Raw genomic sequence first — 21,929 nt, 5'->3', positions numbered from 1 at the left:
TTCTAGACGCTTGTAGCCTAGATGTTGATGTCGATATACCCCCGACACGCCCAGGGAATGTCTTCGGTAGAGTGTACATGGAAACCAGCGAAATGTGCAGTTTACAGAATAAAAAGGTAACAATTTTAAATGATGTTATTATTGATCACTTCTTTTCAGAGCAGGAACAATGACTTTAGAAATCTACCTGTTAAACCGCTCAAAATGCAGGTTTCTGCCGCCAATGCGTACCTGTGTAATACTGCAATGCTCTGGCTGTGCTTTATGTTCATATACAGCATCCTTTATGCTTAGTTTCTCTGCATGTGCACTCCATGTCTTGGGCATTGCTGAGGGCGCATAGCAGCAAGCATAACATGCCATGTTTGGTCAGAGTGGCATGTTCAAAAAGACGACATAAAAACATTAAAATACTGAATGCCAGGTTCTGGTCAAACTATGTTTGTATCTTTTGTTGTTCTGCATGGGTTTTGCTGCAGTTATATGACCTTTCTATATAGTATGTGACAGTTCTGAATGGAGATGCATGCGTACAGTGCCATCTGGAAAAAGCAATTGAGAGAAACTGGCAGTTGCCCTTGGAGATGTGTAATCAAAGTTCAGCACAGATAACTTGAATTTCATTTTCCCTTCTATTGCAGGAGGAGCCCAGCCTGCTCTTTCCATCTTAGGCCTGAAAGACCAGCAACAGCTGATCGAGCAAATGCACAGGATAGTAACTGCTCCTGGAATCCCGGCCTGCGGAGGCCGCCCACAGAGAACTCGCTCATCTCCTCGCTAATTCCGAAATATTAGGTTTCAATAAATACCTTTTCCTTCACCACCTCCCCAAGGGAAGAGCTGTCACGGCCAAGGATAATTAAAAAAAATTATTCAAGTAGATTCTTAATACTCCAGTTGGCCTGCATTTTACCATGCGATTCCTTAACATCGATATTTTTTTTAGTGTAGACTATTTATGCATGCAGTTTTTGCAATAAAGCAAAAAAAAAATGCTTTACAACCTCGCATGCTCGTATGCCTATGCACTTAGCATGTTTTCAGGAATGGTGCATTTGTGTAAAGCTCAGCTAGCATATGTGCCTCTTTGATGGAAGTTTTAATTGCACACTTCTCTTCAGTGCTTTGTGTGTGAAAGTAAAGCAGACAACAGGAAACTTGAACCTGTTGCATATTCTATTGTCTGCTTTACTCTCACGACAAAGGCATTGAGCACTAGTATGTGACTGAAATTTCCATGGCACATGCTTGCTGAGCTTTACACGAATGTTATTGGCAAGTTTTTACACTAATAGCGGGCCCTGCAAGCATGTTCCGGGAAACGTCCGAATGTCCGCCTCCGGTTGCCCGTCGGACGTCCGTGGGACGCGATCCGGATCCACGAACGATAGTCCGACGGACGTCCGCTGTACGTATATCGAACATAACCGGACTTCCGTCGGATGTCCGAAGGTCCGAAAACGGACGTCCGTCGGTCGACCGTCGGACGTCTATGGCCGTCTGGGTTAAGGTATGAGGCCACGTTTCAGAATAAAAGTTTTGGTAGCGAATACAAAGAGAAAATTAGTGACCTATATTTAAAGATTGCCTTTTGTATTCTAATCAGAGTGCTTAAATACACAAAATTTTTCTTAAATTTTTATTCTCGAAAAATGTAATAATAATGCATCCCACGCCAGCAGTCATAACTCACATATAGCTCACTACAAGGAAAATTCCTCCTGCAGTTATGTACATAATGCCATCAGCTGTGCAATGAACTAAAATAATTGCGACACCATCAATTGACGTTTTTTATTTGCAATATTACCAAAAACAATGATTTTCAGCAAGGAATGTTTTTAAAACAAATGCAGCAATAACAAATCTTATTGCACAATTTTATTTTCTGTAGTTAGTTGCACAGCTTGATATATCAAGAATAGGCGTTCAAAGTTTTGTTAAAAAATCTATTCGAGGAAAAAAGTTACGAATGTTCGCGCAAGATGAAACGGCAGAAAAGTTAGTTTCGAGAAAAACAACAAAAAAGATTTGATATAGCTACAAATGTCATAAAGAAATATCCCGGAGGGTTAAAATCCACCACATTTGTAGCTCATGTCTTCCTTTGTTTTGTCTTTACTTCCTTTCACTCGTGCGTCTGCTCGCGTTTTTTTCCTTGCGTTTCTCGCGGCATCGGTAGACTGACGGGAGGATTTCTTGATGCGCTGTTGGTCACCTGTCGAGCAAGCTTTCATTGTGTGGCGTCCAGGCTCGATCCCAATTTGTTTCAAGACATCCAGCGTCCCTCTGTTGCCATTGTTAAAATGGCACACGGCATCATATAAGCCAAACTTCAGTGCTGGCAGGCTTACATAGACATTTTTAGGTACCCTTTGCCAGATCATGCCATTGAAACATTCATTGGCATTCTGTGTCTTGCCATGCAAACACTTCTTGAGGAGCTCGTCTGAACAAAGGTCTTTGTACACAACCTTTACCCTGTTCAGAACGTCATTTGAAAGTCCTCCCTTGTGCTTGTAGTTACATTGGCCAGCCGCTTTAGCTCGGTTGAAAGCACACCAACTGGTTGCTCCTACAGGGCACAGCCCATGCCTTGGATTGTCGTCCGTGGAACTGCAGTGTAACAAACTAGCTAGCGTTGCCTGTTTCATTCCTGCAAGATTTCCGATGTTGGCTCTGATGGCAATGCCATAGTAATTTTGAAGGCGATCAATGAGCCCATCAGTCAATTTTTCTTTGCCACCTAATCCACGCACTGTTTTCTTCAGCTTTCTTAGCTGGCATCCAACCCGTTTTTGGACATGGCCAATGCATTCAAATTTTTTCACGATATTTGGTCCATAAATATCCTTCACTGTCGAGTAGCTCTTCGAGTCTCCATCTTCATAGTAGTGCACATATTTCAAACCCCGCGTCGTTTCTGACCTCTCAAACATGCGGTAAAGTCTAACTGGCGCCATACCACCGGCAGTGCCTGTGTGGTTGGCATGACAAGTTGTGTGATTCGACTTCCATTCCAGGAATTCGCTGTTTCCGGGACTCAGTTTGCTGTTGATTTTGCATGACTTGCATGTGCTGGACAAAGCTTCCACATCAGTTATTTTTCCTGTATCCACAGATATCAAAGAAACACAGCCGTTCAATGAAGAGTGGCCTCGTTTTTGCCATGTGCCATCCCCTGACACTCCGCACTGATTACTGTTCACAGCCTTCTCCACTTCAGCTGCTGCATCAATCATTGACTTCGATGCAACCTCCTTTGCAGCGTCAGACACCTTCAAAGATATTGTCACGTAGTGGTGACGAGGTCGACGACACAAATGAAGGGTCGATGACTGCACTAAAGAAACTCGTTATTTGGGCTGACTTGCGCCCGCAAAAGAACTAAGTAACTCGGCGGCGGCGATAGAAACAAACGCGCTCGTCGATCGTCGAACCAAGAATGCTCGTCACACTCGGCAACGCTCAATTTAAAGGCTGCACAGAACAATCTAGATAACGTCGCAAACAGCTACCAGCACGGACTGGAACATTGTGGAAAGACACCCAAATGGCCGGAACCTTCGAGATAGATCTCGGTGCATCTTGCGCTACAACAAAACTGATAAAGGTGTGACTCGCGACATCGAGCATTAACAAACAAAGATTACGGAACTGATACGCGGTCCAGAATCAGAGTGATAAGCCTGTATGCCGGCGGCTGTTAAAAAGCAACAAATACTGTTTTGAAGGTCTCGCGGCATTACCCCCCCCCCCTTAAAAAAAAAACATCGCCTCGATGTTCCAAAACAAAGCAACTTAAACATAAGCACTGCGAATTTTAAACACCACACATTCTTCAACGCGCGTAATATGGCTTCAGTCGTACAACATGTACAATTTCTGGGCGTGCGCGTCGCCGTTGTGATGCTGACATTCCGTCGGGAATGACTTCATAGTCCAGTGGGCCGACGCGGCGAATGATTCTGTACGGACCAAAGTATCGACGCAACAATTTTTCACTTAATCCGCGACGGCGAACAGGTGTCCAAACCCACACTTGGTCTCCTGGATTGTACTCTGCGTGGCGTCGTCGTAAATTGTATCGTCGGCTGTCGGTGCGCTGTTGGTCTTTAATACGCAGCCGTGCGAGTCGTCGGGCTTCCTCTGCACGCTGCAGGTAGGCGGCGACGTCAAGGTTGTCCTCGCTGGTTACGTGCGGCAGCATTGCGTCGAGCGTCGTCGTGGGCTCCCTGCCGTAGACAAGCTTAAACGGGGTCGCTCTGGTCGTCTCCTGGACTGCCGTGTTATACGCGAAGATCACGTACGGCAAGATGGCGTCCCAGGTCTTGTGTTCAGCGTCGACGTACATAGCGATCATGTCCGCGATCGTTTTGTTCAGGCGCTCCGTAAGGCCATTGGTCTGGGGATGGTACGCAGTTGTTCGTCGATGGCTTGTGTGACTGTATTCCAGGATGGCTTGCGTCAACTCTGCCGTAAACGCCGTTCCCCTGTCCGTGATGAGCACTTCTGGGGCGCCGTGTCGCAAGAGAATTTGTTCGACAAAAAATTTGGCGACTTCTGCCGCGGTACCATTTGGTAGTGCTCTTGCTTCGGCGTAACGGGTAAGGTAGTCGGTGGCCACGATGATCCACTTGTTACCCACAGACGAAGATGGAAAGGGGCCGAGGAGATCCATCCCAATTTGCTGAAAGGGCAGGATTGGGGGCGGAATCGGGTTTAGTAGTCCTGCTGGTCTGATCGGTGGCGTCTTGCGTCGTTGGCACTCACGACACGTCTTCACGTAGTGGGCAACTTCCGCAGGCAGTCGCGGCCAGTAATACTTCTCTTGGATTCGACGCAACGTGCGCGCAAATCCGAGGTGGCCTGCTGTGGGCTCATCGTGCAACGCCTGCAGAATTTCTTGCCGAAGGGTTTTAGGTACTACGAGAAGCTGCGTGGCCTTGTTGGGTGCGAAGTTCTTCTTCACGAGGAGGCCATTGCTTAACGTGAAGGATGATAAATGTCGCCTGAACACACCAGGAGGGGAAGCGGTCTTTCCTTCCAAGTAATCGGCTAGCGCTTTCAGCTCAGGGTCTGATCGCTGTTGTTCTGCGAAACTGCTGGCGCTTACCGGTCCCAAAAAGGCGTCGTCGTCATCGTCCTTCGGGGGAGCATCGACGGGAGCGCGGGATAAGCAGTCTGCGTCGGAATGCTTTCGGCTCGACTTATAGACTACAGTCATGTCAAATTCTTGAAGTCGTAGGCTCCATCTGGCAAGGCGGCCGGAAGGATCTTTCAAATTAGCCAGCCAGCAGAGCGCGTGATGGTCGCTTACCACCTTGAATGGTCGGCCGTATAGGTATGGACGAAACTTAGAAGTGGCCCAGATGATTGCAAGGCACTCCTTCTCGGTCGTCGAGTAATTGACTTCGGCGTTTGTGAGTGACCTGCTAGCGTAGGCGATTACTTTCTCCTGTCCGACACTCTTCTGGACGAGAATGGCTCCTAGGCCCACACTGCTCGCGTCGGTGTGAATTTCGGTCTCGGCGTTTTCATCAAAGTGGCCAAGTACAGGAGGGCATTGCAGGCGGCGCTTGAGTTCGTCGAAGGCTTCTCCTTGCAGCGCTTCCCATTTAAAAGGTACGTCAGCCTTTGTAAGCTGCGTCAACGGTTCGGCGATCCGCGAAAAGTTTCTGACAAATCGTCGATAATAAGCGCACAGCCCAAGGAATCGGCGCACAGCTTTCTTGTTGGCAGGCGGCGGGAATTGTGCGATTGCAGCTGTTTTCTCCGGGTCTGGGCGAATACCGTCCTTGCTAACGATGTGACCTAGGAACCGGAGTTCTTCGTAGGCGAAGTGACACTTCTCTGCTTTTAGCGTTAGTCCCGATGACTTGATGGCTTCCAACACTGTCTGTAGTCGTTTTAGGTGGTCTTCAAAGTTTGACGAGAAGACAACAACGTCGTCCAAATATACCAAACAAATTTGCCACTTCAACCCTGCCAGGACTGTGTCCATTACTCGTTGAAACGTGGCTGGTGCGGAGAAGAGACCAAATGGCATCACCTTGAACTCATAAAGGCCGTCCGGTGTGATGAATGCGGTCTTCTCGCGATCTCTTTCGTCGACCTCAATTTGCCAATATCCGCTCTTCAGGTCCATCGATGAGAAGTACCTTGCATTGCAGAGTCGGTCGAGAGTGTCGTCGATGCGGGGAAGTGGGTAGACATCCTTCTTCGTTATGCTATTCAAGCGGCGGTAATCAACGCAGAAGCGAAGTGTGCTGTCTTTCTTCTTGACCAAAACGACTGGTGCCTCCCAGGGGCTGTTCGATGGCTGGATTACGTCATCACGCAGCATTTCCTCAACTTGATCGCGAATGGCCTGCCGTTCTCGCGGCGATACACGATAAGGGCTTTGGCGCAGAGGTCGGTCGTGTTCGTCCGTTATAATGCGGTGCTTGGCCAGTGGTGTTTGTCTTACCTTCGATGATGACGAGAAGCACTCCCTGTAGTTTCGAAGAAGTCTGCGAATCTGGGTTTTCCTGCTGTGGGTCAATACTGGGTTGATGTCAAATGTGGGCTCACGGAATTGGTCCGGTGCGTCTTCCAGTGGTTGGTCGTGGAGGGCGAATACGTCTTTGAGGTCCGCTAGTTCGTCGAGAAAAGCGATGGTCGTGCCCTTGTTTAGATGCCGGTATTCTTCAGTGAAGTTTGTTACCAGCACCTGAGCTTGTTCTCTCCGGAATTTCGCGATGCCTCCTGCGATGCCGATACCCCGTTCCAAGAGCAATTGGATATTTCCTTCGACGATGCCTTCAGCGGTTTCAATGTCTGTGCTACCTACGCTGACGGCGACGCTTGATCGGGGCGGCACGGTCAATTCTCCGTCGAGGATGTTTAGAGCGACGTGTTGCGTCGAAGTCGTCGTAGCAGGTATGGCATTGTCTGCAGAGAGCTTGATGAGCTTGGATCGGAGGTCGATGATAGCCCTATTTTCATTTAGGAAGTCCATGCCTAAAACCACGTCGCGGGAGCACTGCTGCAAGACCACAAAGCTGGTGGGGTAAGTACGCCCATTTACGGTTATTCTTGCAGTGCATCGTCCAGATGGAGTAATCAGGTTGCCACCTGCGGTACGAATCAGCGGGCCATCCCAAGCGGTGGTAACTTTTCTGAGCTGAGAGGCTAACGGTCCACTAATAACTGAATAGTCAGCTCCGGTGTCTACTAGGGCAGTGACTCTGCGACCGTCGATATCAACTTCAAGGTCACTTGTTCGCGTCCTCGCATTGCACGTGGGCCTTAGTGTCCGATCTCGGCTCCGTCGTTTCTTCAGGTCATGGCCGGGGCATACCGTAGTTACTGCGCTGGGCGGCGTTGTCTGCTTGCAGTATGGTCGTGATGTCGTCGATGACGTCGTGTGGAGCGGCGGTGAAATGGCTGCGTCGTCGTTTTCGCCGTTGAGCAACCTCACCTCCAAAGGTTGCTCTGTTCAGTTTCCCCTGCGCGGGCTTGGGGACCTTCCGCGCATACTCTCATCATAAGTACGGCCTGGGGACGCAAAGCGGGCCCTGTACGGCGATGGAGATCTGAACCGACGGCTTGGTGGCGCAATCTCACCGCTACGCAGATAGTTGTCAATTTCTTGTGGTCGTTCACCTGGGCGTGGTCGTGGAGCGTCGACTGCAAATCCGCGGAGACCGATTCGTCGGTACGGGCAGTGTCGCAGAATGTGGCCGGCCTCACCGCAGTGGAAGCATAATGGCCGGTTGTTTGCAGTCCTCCAGTCGTCGCACTTCCTGGGGCTTGGTGGTCGTTGGTAGGCTTGGCGGGCGGGGGCCAAGGGGCGGCTTTCAGGAACAGGACGGTAGCGGCGAGGGCTCGGAAAGTCATCACGTCGGGGCGGAGGGCGACGCAATGCACCAGCGTAGTTCATTGCTGTTGCCTCTTGAGTCGCAGCCGTCGCTTGAGGAACGCCCAGCGCCTGCTGAACTTCTTCACGGACGACGTCCGCGAGCGTCGCCACCTGGGGTTGTTGCGATGATGGCAACATTCGGCGGAGCTCCTCTCGCACGGTCTCCCTGATTAGGTCGCGAAGGTTCTCTCCGCTTGCAGATGTGCTTGGGTAGTGGCATGAGTAGTTTGGTTGAAGTGGTCGCTCGTAGTGGCGCATCCGGGTATCCAACGTCTTCTCGATGGTCGATGCTTCACTCTCAAATTCTTCCACAGTTTTCGGCGGGTTCCGGACAAGCCCCGCAAAAAGCGACTCTTTAACGCCTCGCATTAAGAATTTCACTTTGTCACCTTCGGTCATATTAGAGTCGGCGCGGCGAAACAGGCGTTTCATCTCCTCTACGTAGGCCAGGACGGACTCGTTTGGTAGTTGAATTCTTGATTGGAGGAGGGCCTCAGCTCTTTCTTTTCTGACAGAACTTGTAAAGGCCATCAAGAACTGTGCTTTGAATATCTCCCAATCCTTGAAAGAAGTCTCGTGATTTTCAAACCAAATTCGGGCATGTCCTTGAAGAACAAAGTAGACTTGCCTTAGTTTCGCGGCGTCGTTCCAGCCGTTGAATTCTGCCACACGATCGAAAAGGTCCATCCAGTCTCCCGCATCTTCATCCGGTCGTCCATGGAAGCAGGAGGGCTCACGGGGTTGGACGAAAACAACCGGTGCTGTAGGCTGGGCCATTGTCAGTGTTGATGCCTTCCGAGATCGAATGGGGTCAGGCAGCAGACCGTGTTCGGGTTGTAGGCCTTGAAGTCGGCGGCTGGCTCGGTGACCTGTAGGCTGGTCTTCCAGGGCGACAGGAACACGGCTTGGGACTTTGCTTGAAGGATTAAAGGCAGCACCTCCACCAGATGTCACGTAGTGGTGACGAGGTCGACGACACAAATGAAGGGTCGATGACTGCACTAAAGAAACTCTTTATTTGGGCTCACTTGCGCCCGCAAAAGAACTAAGTAACTCGGCGGCGGCGATAGAAACAAACGCACTCGTCGATCGTCGAACCCAGAATGCTCGTCACACTCGGCAACGCTCAATTTAAAGGCTGCACAGAACAATCTAGATAACGTTGCAAACAGCTACCAGCACGGACTGGAACATTGTGGAAAGACACCCAAGTGGCCGGAACCTTCGAGATAGATCTCGGTGCATCTTGCGCTACAACAAAACTGATAAAGGTGTGACTCGCGACATCGAGCATTAACAAACAAAGATTACGGAACTGATACGCGGTCCAGAATCAGAGTGATAAGCCTGTATGCCGGCGGCTGTTAAAAAGCAACAAATACTGTTTTGAAGGTCTCGCGGCAATATTTTATCGTAAGCGGAATGCCACGGGGGTGGAGACATTCATAATTTTGCAAAATGTTTTCGCACCCGCATGCCCACTTTCTAGTTGTCGCATTGCATATACAAGTCGAACATTGTTCTCCACTGAATGCCCTGACTTTTTTGATGAGGAGAAATGGTTCTCATAGCCACATGCAACGCCCACTGTAGCCAACACACAAGACACGCCTGCATAGGAGCGCTCCTCAAGTTTCAGGGATGTTGCCAAGCACGCCGGACACGCAAGCGATGAAAAAACATATGACAGAATGTGAAGGTCAATTGTGTTTCCTTCCGGCGTAGAATCCGCTTTATAGTCATTGTTGTCCTCCACATCTCAGAGTTTTAAGGCACTTGCTGAAGCACTCACGTTGGCGGGATTCGGTTCGTCGCCATCTTCACCTGTCGTGTGTCTATTCCCGGCAAACTTTCGCTTTCGTCTCCTCTGCACTCTGAACTTTCCCATGTGGGTAAAGCGCGTAAACAACGAAGTGAAATAGTTGAGGCACACGAGGCACCAAGTAAGCACAGTCGGCAGATTCTTCAATTTGCGCGGGAACTCTCCAACTCAGATGATCGAGACATTAATGCGGCCCTCTTGCGAGCACTTTTGTTAATAAATGAGAGCAAAAATAAACATACACGCTTAGAAAAACTTATAATGATTGTAAACTGAAATATTATGGTGCAAGAAAAGGAAAGTCCGCCAAAGGAGTCAAATATTTTTTAGTATGTAGGAACCGAAACTGTGTTAGTTTCGCTTTTACAAAATGCACAGGGGGTTACAAATTTGGCTGTATCTTTGGAACGGTTTTAGTTAGAAGCATATTTTTTTTTTCCAATCATACAGAAAGGAATGTGTTTTTGTTAAAACAATATTCAAAAATTGATTTTTTTTTAAAGTAAAGATTTCAAAGTGGCCTCATACCTTAATGCAGCAAAGAATGCAACACAGGCAAATAACATGGTGAATCGATGCTAACTGTACAGCTTTATGTCTACATATGAACTGTGCCACAAGCTCAGGATGAACGCACACTCAGGAGGCAGGTGGTAGACCATCTGGCTGTGCACCTCCTTCGTTGGTCTGTTGCTGTTGCACCTGCAAGAGAACATCCAGTATACTTGGGAGGCTCTCAGCATAGGAAAGGTTTAAAAATAAACTTCATTCTGGCCACATGGAGCAAGCACAGTAAACAGCCAAATCCGTTCGAGACAACAGTCTGAGCAAGGCCCCATGAGGACGGTCAACGAGAAAAATTAAGAACTAGTAAGAACAAGTAACAAAGGTACTGTTTAGAACAGTATGGAGGGTGAGCTGCTACGTTATACAAACTATGGTTAAACCTTGATATAACGAAGTCAGCAAAATCCATAGTTTGGTTCGTAAAATAAGAAATTCCGTCATATCGAAACTTGTCACCTAGTATGCACAGAACCCTGCAGAACCGTCACATCGTAACTTGTCGCGGAGAACCCTGCACAAAATGTCACCTATCATTTACATGAAAAGCGTTTAATTGCAGTGAAATTGGACGTTACAAGAGTGATACAGACGATGCGTCTGCATAGTCTGAGTTTCACCATCATTATTGGCCTTCTGGACTGTGAGCCCCCGATCATGACGCCAGTCACGAAGCAGGGTGTATTTTGTCAAATGTGGTTGCTAATTGCAACCTTTGCTCCCTAGACATCATTTCATGTTTTATCATAGCGACACTTTCATGCGGTTCTACCAATTTCAGTAGTTTTACATTAGTTAACAGAGAGTCAATGTAGCAAGTTTGTTATATTAAGGTCAGCCATCGTAACACCTTTAGATGAAGCTGTGCATGCTGCAGTAGGGCAGCGGTGAGGAATCGACACATTTCACAAAATGAGGAATTTGCTACATGCAGATCTCCAAGTTTAAATGATTGCATTTGCTGCGTCAGCTACGTATCTTCTTGCTAGATGCACGAATGGATGGACGGATGGATAACTCCGAACCCTTTGAATTGGGCAGCAGCAGCGCACATCACCTACACCACATACATAGCCATGAATAGTAACGCATTTTGTACTTACTGCAGTCTTGATTTTAGCCAACAATCAGGTAAACTTCAATCGGTTATTTCTATCTGTTTAAAGCCTATATCTCCTCTAATATCCTTAAACCCCAATGCTTTGACTGAATCAACCTCATTGCCTTGAACTATAGGGCGGAGCCCTTTACAGAAAGTTAGTGTTTAGCCATTTCCTATCTCTTGGTACTTGACTCAAACAACAATGAGCTGCCCGTAGAATTATCATGAATGTTTCCTTTTGCTATTCCCTGCCTGAATGTTCTGTGCATTTGCAGTGCTGATTTGGCCTGCATCCTACATTCCACAGGCCCTTCTTTCTTTAACCTTCTTAACCGATAATTCCTGTGCTCTCCACTGGCAACTGAAAACTTTCCTAGCATGCTGCTTTTCCTCCCATTTCTCCCAACTAGTGTTCAAGTTCTGTCTAGCAGCTAGCTTCTTTTCCTTTGAATGTAGACCATCCAAAGCCACCTTGTACCCCCTGATTAGGTACATTTTCATATGCTCCCCAAGCACGCCTACCTACCCCATGTGGCCCATTTCTAAGTATGTTCGGACTCCTGGTCTCATACATAGGACTGCATTGCCAAAAACCAGACGAGGAGGAACAATTGTCCCTTTCCAAATCCCCTGCACTATTCTGTTCCTATTGTAATTCGACAGCACACTATTTTTCATAACTGCTGCATTCCTGCTATATTTAATCGTCACACATTTTTCATGCTCTGTGAAATACAGCGGAAACCACCTACAATGTAACAACTTAGAGGGCAGGATCAGTTATAACGCAGTTTTAGCCAGCCACTGGTCTGCCTCCCATAGTACTCAATGTAAAGCCATACTGCTTCTTATGCGGTCACTCGAAGTGAAATACTGGTTATAGTGCGGTTTTAAAATCTGCCCAGTGACAGTGTAGAAACAACAAATGCACCTGCCTGAGTGGCGCCGCACATCGCGTCAAGTGTTTAGGGCACGACATAAGTGCGGGCTCTGCACGTGCGTGCTGCTCGTTTACTCCTTCAGTCTCCACACGTTGCTACCGTCTTGCACAAGATAGCGCATCAGCTACTCTTTTTCGACCATCCTTCTGTCAGTTTTCTCTTTTTCATGCATCTGGGTCACACCGCGTTTTCTCACCATGACCCTGCTAACGCGTTCCTTCACATCGCTGTTTTCATAAAAGAGCAAAACGCACGTGCTTGTGTCTACATTAAAGTTTGGTCGTGCAATGGCAGCGCTGGATTTCTTTCGGTGTGATGTACGTCGGGCCGCTGCTGGAAAGACGCTTGGCTAGATTCCTGTTCACGAGGTTCGTTTTCCAACCAAAAGGCCTTGCTCAGAGATGCCTCTCTTTCTTTGTGAGAACGAAAAGAGCCGAGTGAGGTTTCAGCAAACCGCATGGATCGCGACTGTGGAGGTTAGCGTGACCACCTCCGCAACGGCGGTTACAGTAATTTTTGCAGTCACTGTGCACGTGGTATGCTAAAACTAATCTAAGCTTGCCGGATACTTAGTGGGCTGCTTCTCGTTTGCTAATTAATAGGCCGTTTTTAAAAGGGAAGCCACCTATGTGTTGTATACTTTGAGGTGAAAAATATATTTTGTCGTAGCGTGGTACTACTTAGAGTGCAGATTTTCATGGTACCCATGACATACGCTATATGTGGTTTAAGCCGCACTCACCTTTGTTATTTGTCCACATCCTAACTGTTCCTTGTACTTATCCAACACCTCGACCGTGGTCTCCTGTGTACTCCTCTTGCTGTCCCGGTTATCACTAAAAATCATCACTGCCGATTTTTTGTTGGTAAAAACCTATTCAGTCCCTCTGTACCTCAGGCCCCCTTTTTTTTTCTCTTTGTAAGGTGTAATATCCAAAAAATTAACCCAGGCTATGAGGCCCACCATAATGAAGTGCACTAAAAATATTGACCACCTTGAGCGCCCTGACAGCGCACAACACATGGGTGCCATACTTTTTGCCTCCATCGAAAAGTGGCTGCCGCGGCTTGGAATGAAACCGCATCCTTGGCTTCAAAAGTCGAGTGCCCTATGCACTGAGCCACTGCGGCAGGGCTACCGCTTTTAGCCATCAGCACTAGATAATCACTGTTGAATTCCCATTCTTTCTAGAAAAATAATAAGGCAAGTCCACTCCTCTCTAGTCTTGTCTTTAATCCTTGTAGGTACAAAGCTTCCACTGTCTTCACAGGCTCGGATACCTTTTTCTCTCATTTTATCAGCAGCTGGTTACCTTTATAAATGGATTTTAAAGGGTTTGGAACTAACTCTTCTACATCCACCCAATGCATCTAGAATGCCTTACAAGTTATCTTAACTAATGTCGTAGACTCCCTTGGTATCCAGAAAAGCTAGCCATAGTAGCCATAGGGACCAGAGTTCCATTTCTGCTATTTCAATGCACAGTGTCAATAAGAACAAATTGTCCTCTAACCTCCTTTGCTTCTGCACCCCATATTATAGCTCCCCTAGAACTCTCTCATTCTCTAGCAACGCCTGCAGTCTGTCCTTTATAATCTGCTTCACCTGCTCAGACACACATGCCACCTAGTGCATTGGCCCCACACTATGCGTATGTCACTCAGAGGGGTCATTATGCCAGAGTTGATTGCACCCATTCCTAGTGTTCATCGCACTTGTACCTGAACAATGAGTGATGGAGATGATACAGGAGTGGCCGTAGTCGTGGAGGTAGCGGGGTGCACAGCCTGCAAGCCCCCTTGTTGGGGCGGCCTAATGAGGCGTGCGTGCAAAGGAAGGGCACCCCCCCGGGGCACTGGGATCACCTTGATGCCCTTCATGGGCTGCCCACCAACACCCATGGCTGCTCTGGCTGTGCCGGGTGCACCCGTGTTGCTCGCCATATATGCGGGGCTTGACTTGAGTGGGCCGCTCTGGTTGGCTGCAAGGTGGGGGAGAGGGGCGTTCCTTTAAGTCATCAAGGACAGCCTCTCTACACTGCTAGAGAGAAACGCCTCAGATAGAAGAATGACTGAGGAAACCAGAATAAACGCAGCTTTTCAATATGTCTAAAGTTAGTGCCTTGGTTGATCAGTGAATGCTTCTCTGACTCCTTAACGAGAGCGCTTACTGAAGACCACAATTGGTTGCCTTCTAATAGCCCAGCCCAGCCATGCAAGATGCAACAAGACAGTCAACTAACAGAACTGCGTAATGGCACCAGTGATCACTAGATAGCTACAGGTGAACGTTGTTACAGTGAATGCAGGGGTGCAACAGCTCAAACAGGATTTGTAGCAATTTTTTAGTGCAGTAAAATCCATATTCAGAGCAGCTCACAAGAAAAAAAAAACTAGTTTGCAGCATGAATTCAAATTTTGGAGCCGTTAAACAGGAAAGAAACCTTGCTTTCGACACAAACGTACGATGAGATTTGAAGATTTATCAGACCATGTGAATGCTATCCAAAGGAAATCTAGCAGGAGCCACCTATCACCGGCGCTACACGTACTTAGTTCCGTAAATAAGCATTTTGTACTGCAAGGCATGCTATCACACACACACAAACAAACAAAAAAATTGTGAGCCCTAAAATTGAGGAAGCGAATTTTTATAACTTTGGGGACCGAATAAAAATATAAAAAGCCAGAGAATATTTTTTTTGCATCTAGCGCGGTTTGACAATTTTAATAACGGGATCTTATGTTGCTTGCAAGGCTCATAAAACAATGTTTTAGGGTCTGTGAAATCCACAGTTCGAGGCAGCTCCAACAGAGCTTAATTTGAAGCAGTGATGCGATCAGCCTATGTCCAAAAACTCGCGCAATACAAAAACAAGATGTTTATTCAAAAGCAAACAGAAAAATATGACAAAGAAAAGAAAAACCGCGACTAAAAGGCGGAAGGGAGAATGCCGAAATCAGATAAAGCAGTTGTAAGCAAAGAAAACAGGCAAACGAGCGCGCCTTTGGCCCGCGATTTACGCTTTCTATGTGCTGGCGATGACTCGGTGGTTTGACAATATTTTGGGAAGCGGGCGATGGCTCAGCTAGGATATTAGGTTATGTATTTCGTGCACAGATTAGACTTTCTAGCATTTCGATGTTCATAAATGTTAATTTTGGGAGCCTTGGGCTCCATTGCTGCCTTATGGAATTCTATTAATAGCCAAGGCTGCTACGCTTTTCCCGACCTGCTGACGACCAAATACATTTCACATGTATCGCCTCCAGTTATATTAGTACAAACACAGAAACCATAACTGACGCACCTCATACACTATCCGACCATACGAAAGCGAGTCTATCGACGAGACATCATAAAAACAACCTTGCTCTACATCAATGACCCAACAAGATATCGGAAAATTCTAATTGAGCCGCATAAAAAAAATATACATCCAATAAGAGCATGGAACACTTAAAACAGTGTTGTAGCATATTGCTTCAAAATCACAAGCATACCATCCCGGCCCTTTTCGCAGTGCGCAGCAGTAGCAGTGGTGCCTCGTCAAAAATGGGAAATGGCCCTTTTGCGTTATCGGGGTGCTTCACCGCACGGACAGCATGACTCGTGCGGTAAAGTATCCTCAAACCGCAGAGGAGCAGCGTACTTAAAAGCGGAGGAAGCACATGGATGTGAGAGAAAAATATGAGTAGGCGTTAGAACGGCAGGAAGCATCTCAAAATAAACCTAAAAGGCCAGTGACGAACGCTGCAGTATCTTAAACGCTGTGACTACCCTATCACGGCCACTGAAAGTTGCCCCAAGTACGGCAAACTGTTGCAACTAGCCGGGACATTCTGGCGCAAATTTAATAAACTTCACGCTTACGGTGCAGCCAGCGCCTGGTGCAGCTTGGCACAGAAATGTTCAGACATCTAAATGTCGCAACCCGGGCTAGCCCTAGCTTATTCGCCAAGTCGAGGCATTTTTTCTTCGGGTTAATTTTCATCAACCTTCAAAATTCCAAGCTTCTCTTTAAAAGAAAGGGCCTTCCTCGTCCGGTATGTTTAGTTTGGGAAGTCGTCGTCGTCTTTGCAAAACACGAAACCACGTAACACTCACAGCAGCAAAAGGATCGACGTATTGGCGGAGGCAGGGGGGTGGGTCGGCAACTAACGGGAATAAGCTCGGAGCACAGCACAAAGCGTCGTTCACTGCTTCTTCACCCCCGCTTCACGACAGCAAAAACGTGGCGCTGCGGACAGTGCCCTATCACAAAGTGGGGCGCGCCATCCGCTACTGATGCCGATTATCTCTTCGATAACGGGCCGTGCTCCAGCTCTAGCATTGAAAATACCCGAAATAATTTTTTCTAAGAGATATTTTTTGCTACAGTTCTTTGAATGCTGCAAATTCACTGCGCATTCAAGATATCATTAAGAACCGTCTAAGACGAAGTGAAAACAGGCTAAAAGTGCTATTCCGCGGTTCCAACATGGAAGACAAAGAGCTCGCTAATTTTTGTTTTTATCTCTGACGAAAATTAACACATTGCATGGCCGACAAATTGCTTGAAAAAAAGTGTAAAAAGCTATGGAGTAACAAGTGGACTATGCGCCACTCAATATTTCTGCATTTCTTCGCACTGCTGAGCGTAAGCAGTACGAAAATGCAAATCCCTTAAAAAGCAAACCACAATTAATGTTTAGTACGATCTACAGCTAGATCAAACATTTTCCTTTTTAGAGACGAATGGAACGAGATGAAAAGCAAATGACCGCGAATATTTGCATATATATCACTAAAACAACAATGGTAAACGCCGTACAGCTACAAATCCATTCCAGCAGGCACGCACGCACGCACACACACACACGTACAAGAGGTCCTTCATGTAATTTGGCACGGAAGAAAGAACAATATAATACATAACATTCATTAAAATACACAACTCATCCTCCTCAAAAAACGCTTGAGGAAGCAAAAAAATAAAATCACAAGTTAGTAACTTCCCTCTAGTTTTACAGCACGCGAAGCCTGAAGAGCCCTATTGTCTTTCTTGTGTGCTCTCGGCAGCCAGGTTAGAGTTCTTTCTTTGTTAAGGAAGTGCGGCAGGCTGATATTTCACTAGGTCTGGTGATTTTAGCTGCAGACAAGAAAATTCTGTTTCTTTACACACCATGTTTACAGTGAAGATGTGAGGCAGTGATTGAACGTGTTTATGAGTGGTAAGCCTGTAGACAACTTCCGACGGAACGTTCAGCCCTCCCATACGTGGATTGTGGGTGCACGATGAACTGGCGGAAGGTGTTGGCCCAACGATGTCAATATATATGAAAGCTCATTAATTCGAACCTCGATAATTCGAATTTACGGGTAATTTGAACTACATTGCTTGGTCCCGCCAAACTTTATGGAGACCTGTATCACAAAAGTGCGTGAATTCGAACGCGAGTCGGTGCCGCTACGGATAATTCGGACTGTGCGCTGCCGCGTCTGGGCGGCTTAGCGCACAGCACGTGGTCGAAGGTATATATATTGTTAAAGAACCTCACGTGGCCAAAATTTCCGGAGTCCTCCACTACGGCGTCTCTCATAGCATGATTCGCTTTGGGACGGTAAACCCCGCAAACACACACACACACACACACACACACACACACACACACACACACACACACACACACACACACACACACACACACACACACACACACACACACACACACACACACACACACACACACACACACACACACACACACACACACACACACACACACACACACACACACACACACACACACACACACACACACACACACACACACACACACACACACACACACACACACACACACACACACACATATATATATATACATAGCAGACAAATGAAGGGGAAATGAGGGTGCTGGTTATAATACATGAAGAAAAGAAGCCAACAGTCGCGAGGCCAAGGAAAGCGTTGGGGAATGTATTTTATGTCTTTTTTTTTAATTTTTACTTGGATAATCACATAAATTAGTAATGTAATCTACTTAGGGGAAAGATATATAAACACAAAGTAGCAGAAAAAACAACGTGCCGACGGTGGGGACCGAACCCACGACCTCCGAATATCGCGTCCGGTGCTCTTCCAACTGAGCTACATCGGCCGCTGTCCCCCCTGCTACTTTCTTGGGTATTAATGTTTGTATACGAACCTTGAGAATGTTCACCAGCGCCACCCTCAGCCATAGCGGCGGACGTGGAACGTCCTGTGTTACCGCCAGCGTCACGTAGAACGTGATCAAGAGCGAGGGCGAAAGCTGTGCTAGAACCCTCTTACGCTACCTATGGCTTCAAGACTGCCAGAACCGAGACCCCCGTAAGCTACAAGCAGACAAATGAAGGGGAAATGAGGGAGCTCGTTATAATACACGAAGAAAAGAAGCCAACAGTCGGCGAGGCCAAGGAAACCGTCAGACCTACATATGCAGCTGTCCTCTGTCAGGCGCCAGCACCAGTCTACAACGTGAATACCGCCACTCATGCAGTGCAGCAGCCTGGTCTTTCCCGTGTGCCTACTCGACCAGTCTATCAGCGGCCACGGAAATGTGATGTGTGGTGTACACCGGACCGGCGGCCCCTCTGCTACCACTGTGGTGAGGCGGGTCATCTTTACAGGGCCTGCCCATATCGCTGAGTGGGCCTACGTGGTTTCGCGCCCGACGATCCTTGCCCACGGAACGGCGAACGACCATTCGAAATCGAAGCTCACCTGTCGGCTCGTCAGAGGCCTACAACATACGACCGTTATGACTCTACATCATCGTCTCCTCGGCGTTACCGTTCCCCAAGTCCTCGCCGAGACGCTGGCTATCCTGAGCGGCGTTCTCCCAGTCCACACCGGGAAAACTAATTCCAGTGGTCTCCGGAGGCAGGGCCGCTGCTGTCGGAAAAATTGAAGATCCTCCGCCGCCGATACACCGATACGCGGATTTCTCACAGGGGCAGGGTAGCGACAGCATCCGACGCGCTACTTCTGATTTGTGCGTGACACTTGACGGAACTGACACGATCGCGTTACTTGACACCGGTGCAGACTATTTAGTGATGAGCCACGCCCTCGCCCAGGAATTGAAGCAAAATTGTGACGCCATGGTTGGGCCCTAGCATTCGCACGGCTGGAGGTCATCTCATTAGCCCGGCCGGAAGGTGCACAGCCCGAATTGGCATCCGCTGTTCCGTCTACGTCGGGGAATTTGTTGTCTTGCGCGAATGTTCGAGAAATTTGATTCTGGGGCTCGACGTTCTGCAGGCAAACGGTGCTGTGATCGACCTACACGAGGCACGAGTCACATTCTCGACCAAACGGGCAGTGGCACGCTTAGACACCCGCGATCCCTGTAGCCATGCTCTGCGTATTGTGGAGGATGATGTCACGGTGCCACCACGGTGCAGTGTCGTAATGCGCGTGCAGAATGACCTATTTCATGACTTTGAGGGCATGGCGAAGGGTCATATCCCGCTGCTGCTTGAGAGGGGTCTCATTGTTGCCCGAGGCCTCGCCCACCTACGGGATAGCTGCACTACCGTTCTGCTCACCAACTTTTCGAACGAATTTCAGCACCTCGTCAAAGGCACGGTGATCTCCTTCCTCCAAGACGTCGCGGAGTGTCCACATTTGTGCACCGTGGAAGAAGCCCTTCAAGACGACACTGGACTTCGTCACGTTCTGCCACCTGTCGAAATAAACACCGAGTTATCGCCGGCTCAGAAGGATTTGCTTTCAGCTGTCTTGGCAGATTTTGCAGACTGCTTCGCAACGTCTTCCAAAGTGGGCCGAACTCCGGTCGCCAAGCACCGTATAATAACAGACGAGACCAAGCGCCCCGTATTCCAACGCCCATAACGCGTTTCTCCAACGGAACGAGAGCGATTCAGAGACAGGTCACCGAAATGCTTTCCGACGATGTCATTCAGCCGTCTACAAGCCCGTGGGCTTCGCCGGTTGTTCTCGTCAGAAAGAAGGACAATACTCTGCGGTTCTGTGTCGATTACAGAAAACTTAATCTCGTCACTAAAAAGGACGTTTACCCACTTCCCCGCATAGACGACGCACTCGATCGACTGCGAGATGCCCGATACTTCTCGTCGCTAGACCTAAAAAGTGGGTACTGGCAAACAGAAGTGGATGAGAGAGACCGGGAGAAGACGGCTTTCGTGACACCCGATGGCTTGTATGAGTTTGAGGTGCTACCGTTCGGCCTATGTTCGGCACCGGCTACGTTCCAACGCATGATGGACACTGTTCTGTCCGGTTTGAAGTGGCAGTCGTGTTTGGTTTACGTGGACGATGTCGTCATATTTTCTACCACCTTCGACCAACACCTAGAAAGGTTACGCCTTGTGTTAAAAGCTCTCCGAGACGCCAACCTGTCAATCAAACCGGAGAAATGTCACTTCGGCTTTGAGGAACTTCGCTTCTTTCGTCACGTGGTCAGCGCAAAAGGTGTTCGCCCGGACCCTGAAAAGACAGCTGCCGCTGCTGGTTTTCCGCGCCCTACTGACAAGAAAGCTGTTCGACGGTTCTTAGGCTTGTGCTCCTATTACAGACGCTTTGTACGAGACTTTTCGCACATCGCGGAACCGCTAACCACACTGACTCGAGATGACACGCCGTTCCTGTGGGGAAGTGAACAAGAGGCCGCTTTCCTTGAGCTTCGCAGCCGCGTACAGAATCCTCCGGTACTAGGCCATTTTGACGAAAACGCCGCAACTGACGTTCACACTGATGCCAGCAACGTTGGGGTTGGTGCAGTACTAATTCAGTGGCAAGACGGTGCAGAACGGGTCATCGCTAACGCGAGCCGAACACTTACCCGCTCCGAAACCAACTATTCAACAACTGAGAAAGAATGTCTGGCGGCAATATGGGTCCTCACCAAGTTCCGACCATACCTCTACGGCCGACCTTTCCGCGTTAGAAGCGACCACCATTCATTATGCTGGCTCGCGAGCCTCAGAGACCCCTCAGGACGATTGGCTAGATGGAGCCTTAGATTACAAGAGTATGACGTAACAGTCGTATACAAATCAGGACGGAAGCATCAGGATGCTGACTGTCTATCGCGCTCGCCCATCGCCATATGTCCAGGAGAAACAGCCGATGATTTTCCCTTTCTGGGGGCTATTAGTACAACCCAAATGGCGCAGCTGCAGAGAATGGACCCAGAGTTAGCGTCACTCGTCGACTATCTGCAGGGCGTCGACGCCCGTATTCCCCGTGTTTTTCATCGTGGGCTTCAAACGTTCGCTCTGCGTGGTAACGTGCTCTACAAGCGAAATTTCGCTAACAGTGAAGAGACGTTTCTCCTTGTTGTGCCCTCCGAGTTGCGCCGAGATATATTGAGTGCCTGTCATGATGAACCCACCGCCGGCCACCTGGAGGCGAGCCGTACACTTGCACGAATTCGTCAAAAGTATTATTGGTCCAGGTTACTCCCATCGGTGCGGGCCTATGTACGCTCATGTCGTGACTGCCAACGTCGCAAGTCTCCGCCATTGAAACCTGCTGGATTTCTTCAGCCTATTGCTCCGCCGAAGATCCCTTTCCATCAAGTGGG

The 21,929-nt window shown here is 48.3% G+C and overlaps 2 protein-coding genes across 4 annotated transcripts; both read right to left on the bottom strand.

Moving 5' to 3' along the window:
* Positions 1–1,783: 1,783 nt before the first annotated feature.
* On the bottom strand, positions 1,784–9,791 carry LOC146170631 (uncharacterized). Its single transcript, XM_084586880.1, has 2 exons — positions 9,696–9,791; positions 1,784–3,278 (listed from the first exon to the last, which is right to left on the bottom strand). The coding sequence occupies exons 1-2, from the start codon at positions 9,789–9,791 to the stop codon at positions 2,073–2,075; spliced, it is 1,302 nt and encodes a 433-aa protein (XP_084443006.1). The 3' UTR covers positions 1,784–2,072.
* LOC146170630 (uncharacterized) lies at positions 9,362–16,583 on the bottom strand. Of its 3 annotated transcripts, none has more exons than XM_084586877.1 (3): positions 16,207–16,345; positions 14,055–14,314; positions 9,362–10,427 (listed from the first exon to the last, which is right to left on the bottom strand). In XM_084586877.1, the coding sequence occupies exons 1-3, from the start codon at positions 16,325–16,327 to the stop codon at positions 10,365–10,367; spliced, it is 444 nt and encodes a 147-aa protein (XP_084443003.1). In that variant the 5' UTR covers positions 16,328–16,345; the 3' UTR covers positions 9,362–10,364. The 3 variants fall into 3 exon arrangements, with proteins under 3 accessions (XP_084443003.1, XP_084443005.1, XP_084443004.1); XM_084586879.1 differs by lacking the exon at positions 16,207–16,345 and adding an exon at positions 15,837–15,952 and having other exon boundaries at positions 9,365–10,427; XM_084586878.1 differs by lacking the exon at positions 16,207–16,345 and adding an exon at positions 16,441–16,583 and having other exon boundaries at positions 9,366–10,427.
* Positions 16,584–21,929: the final 5,346 nt, after the last annotated feature.

This window comes from Amblyomma maculatum, unplaced genomic scaffold (genome assembly GCF_055883805.1).
Source record: "Amblyomma maculatum isolate TAMU_Amacu unplaced genomic scaffold, ASM5588380v1 scaffold_123, whole genome shotgun sequence".
Lineage (NCBI taxonomy): Eukaryota > Metazoa > Arthropoda > Arachnida > Ixodida > Ixodidae > Amblyomma > Amblyomma maculatum.
The sequence above is the reverse complement of the archived record's forward strand: the minus strand, read 5'-3'. Positions and strand labels throughout refer to the sequence as shown.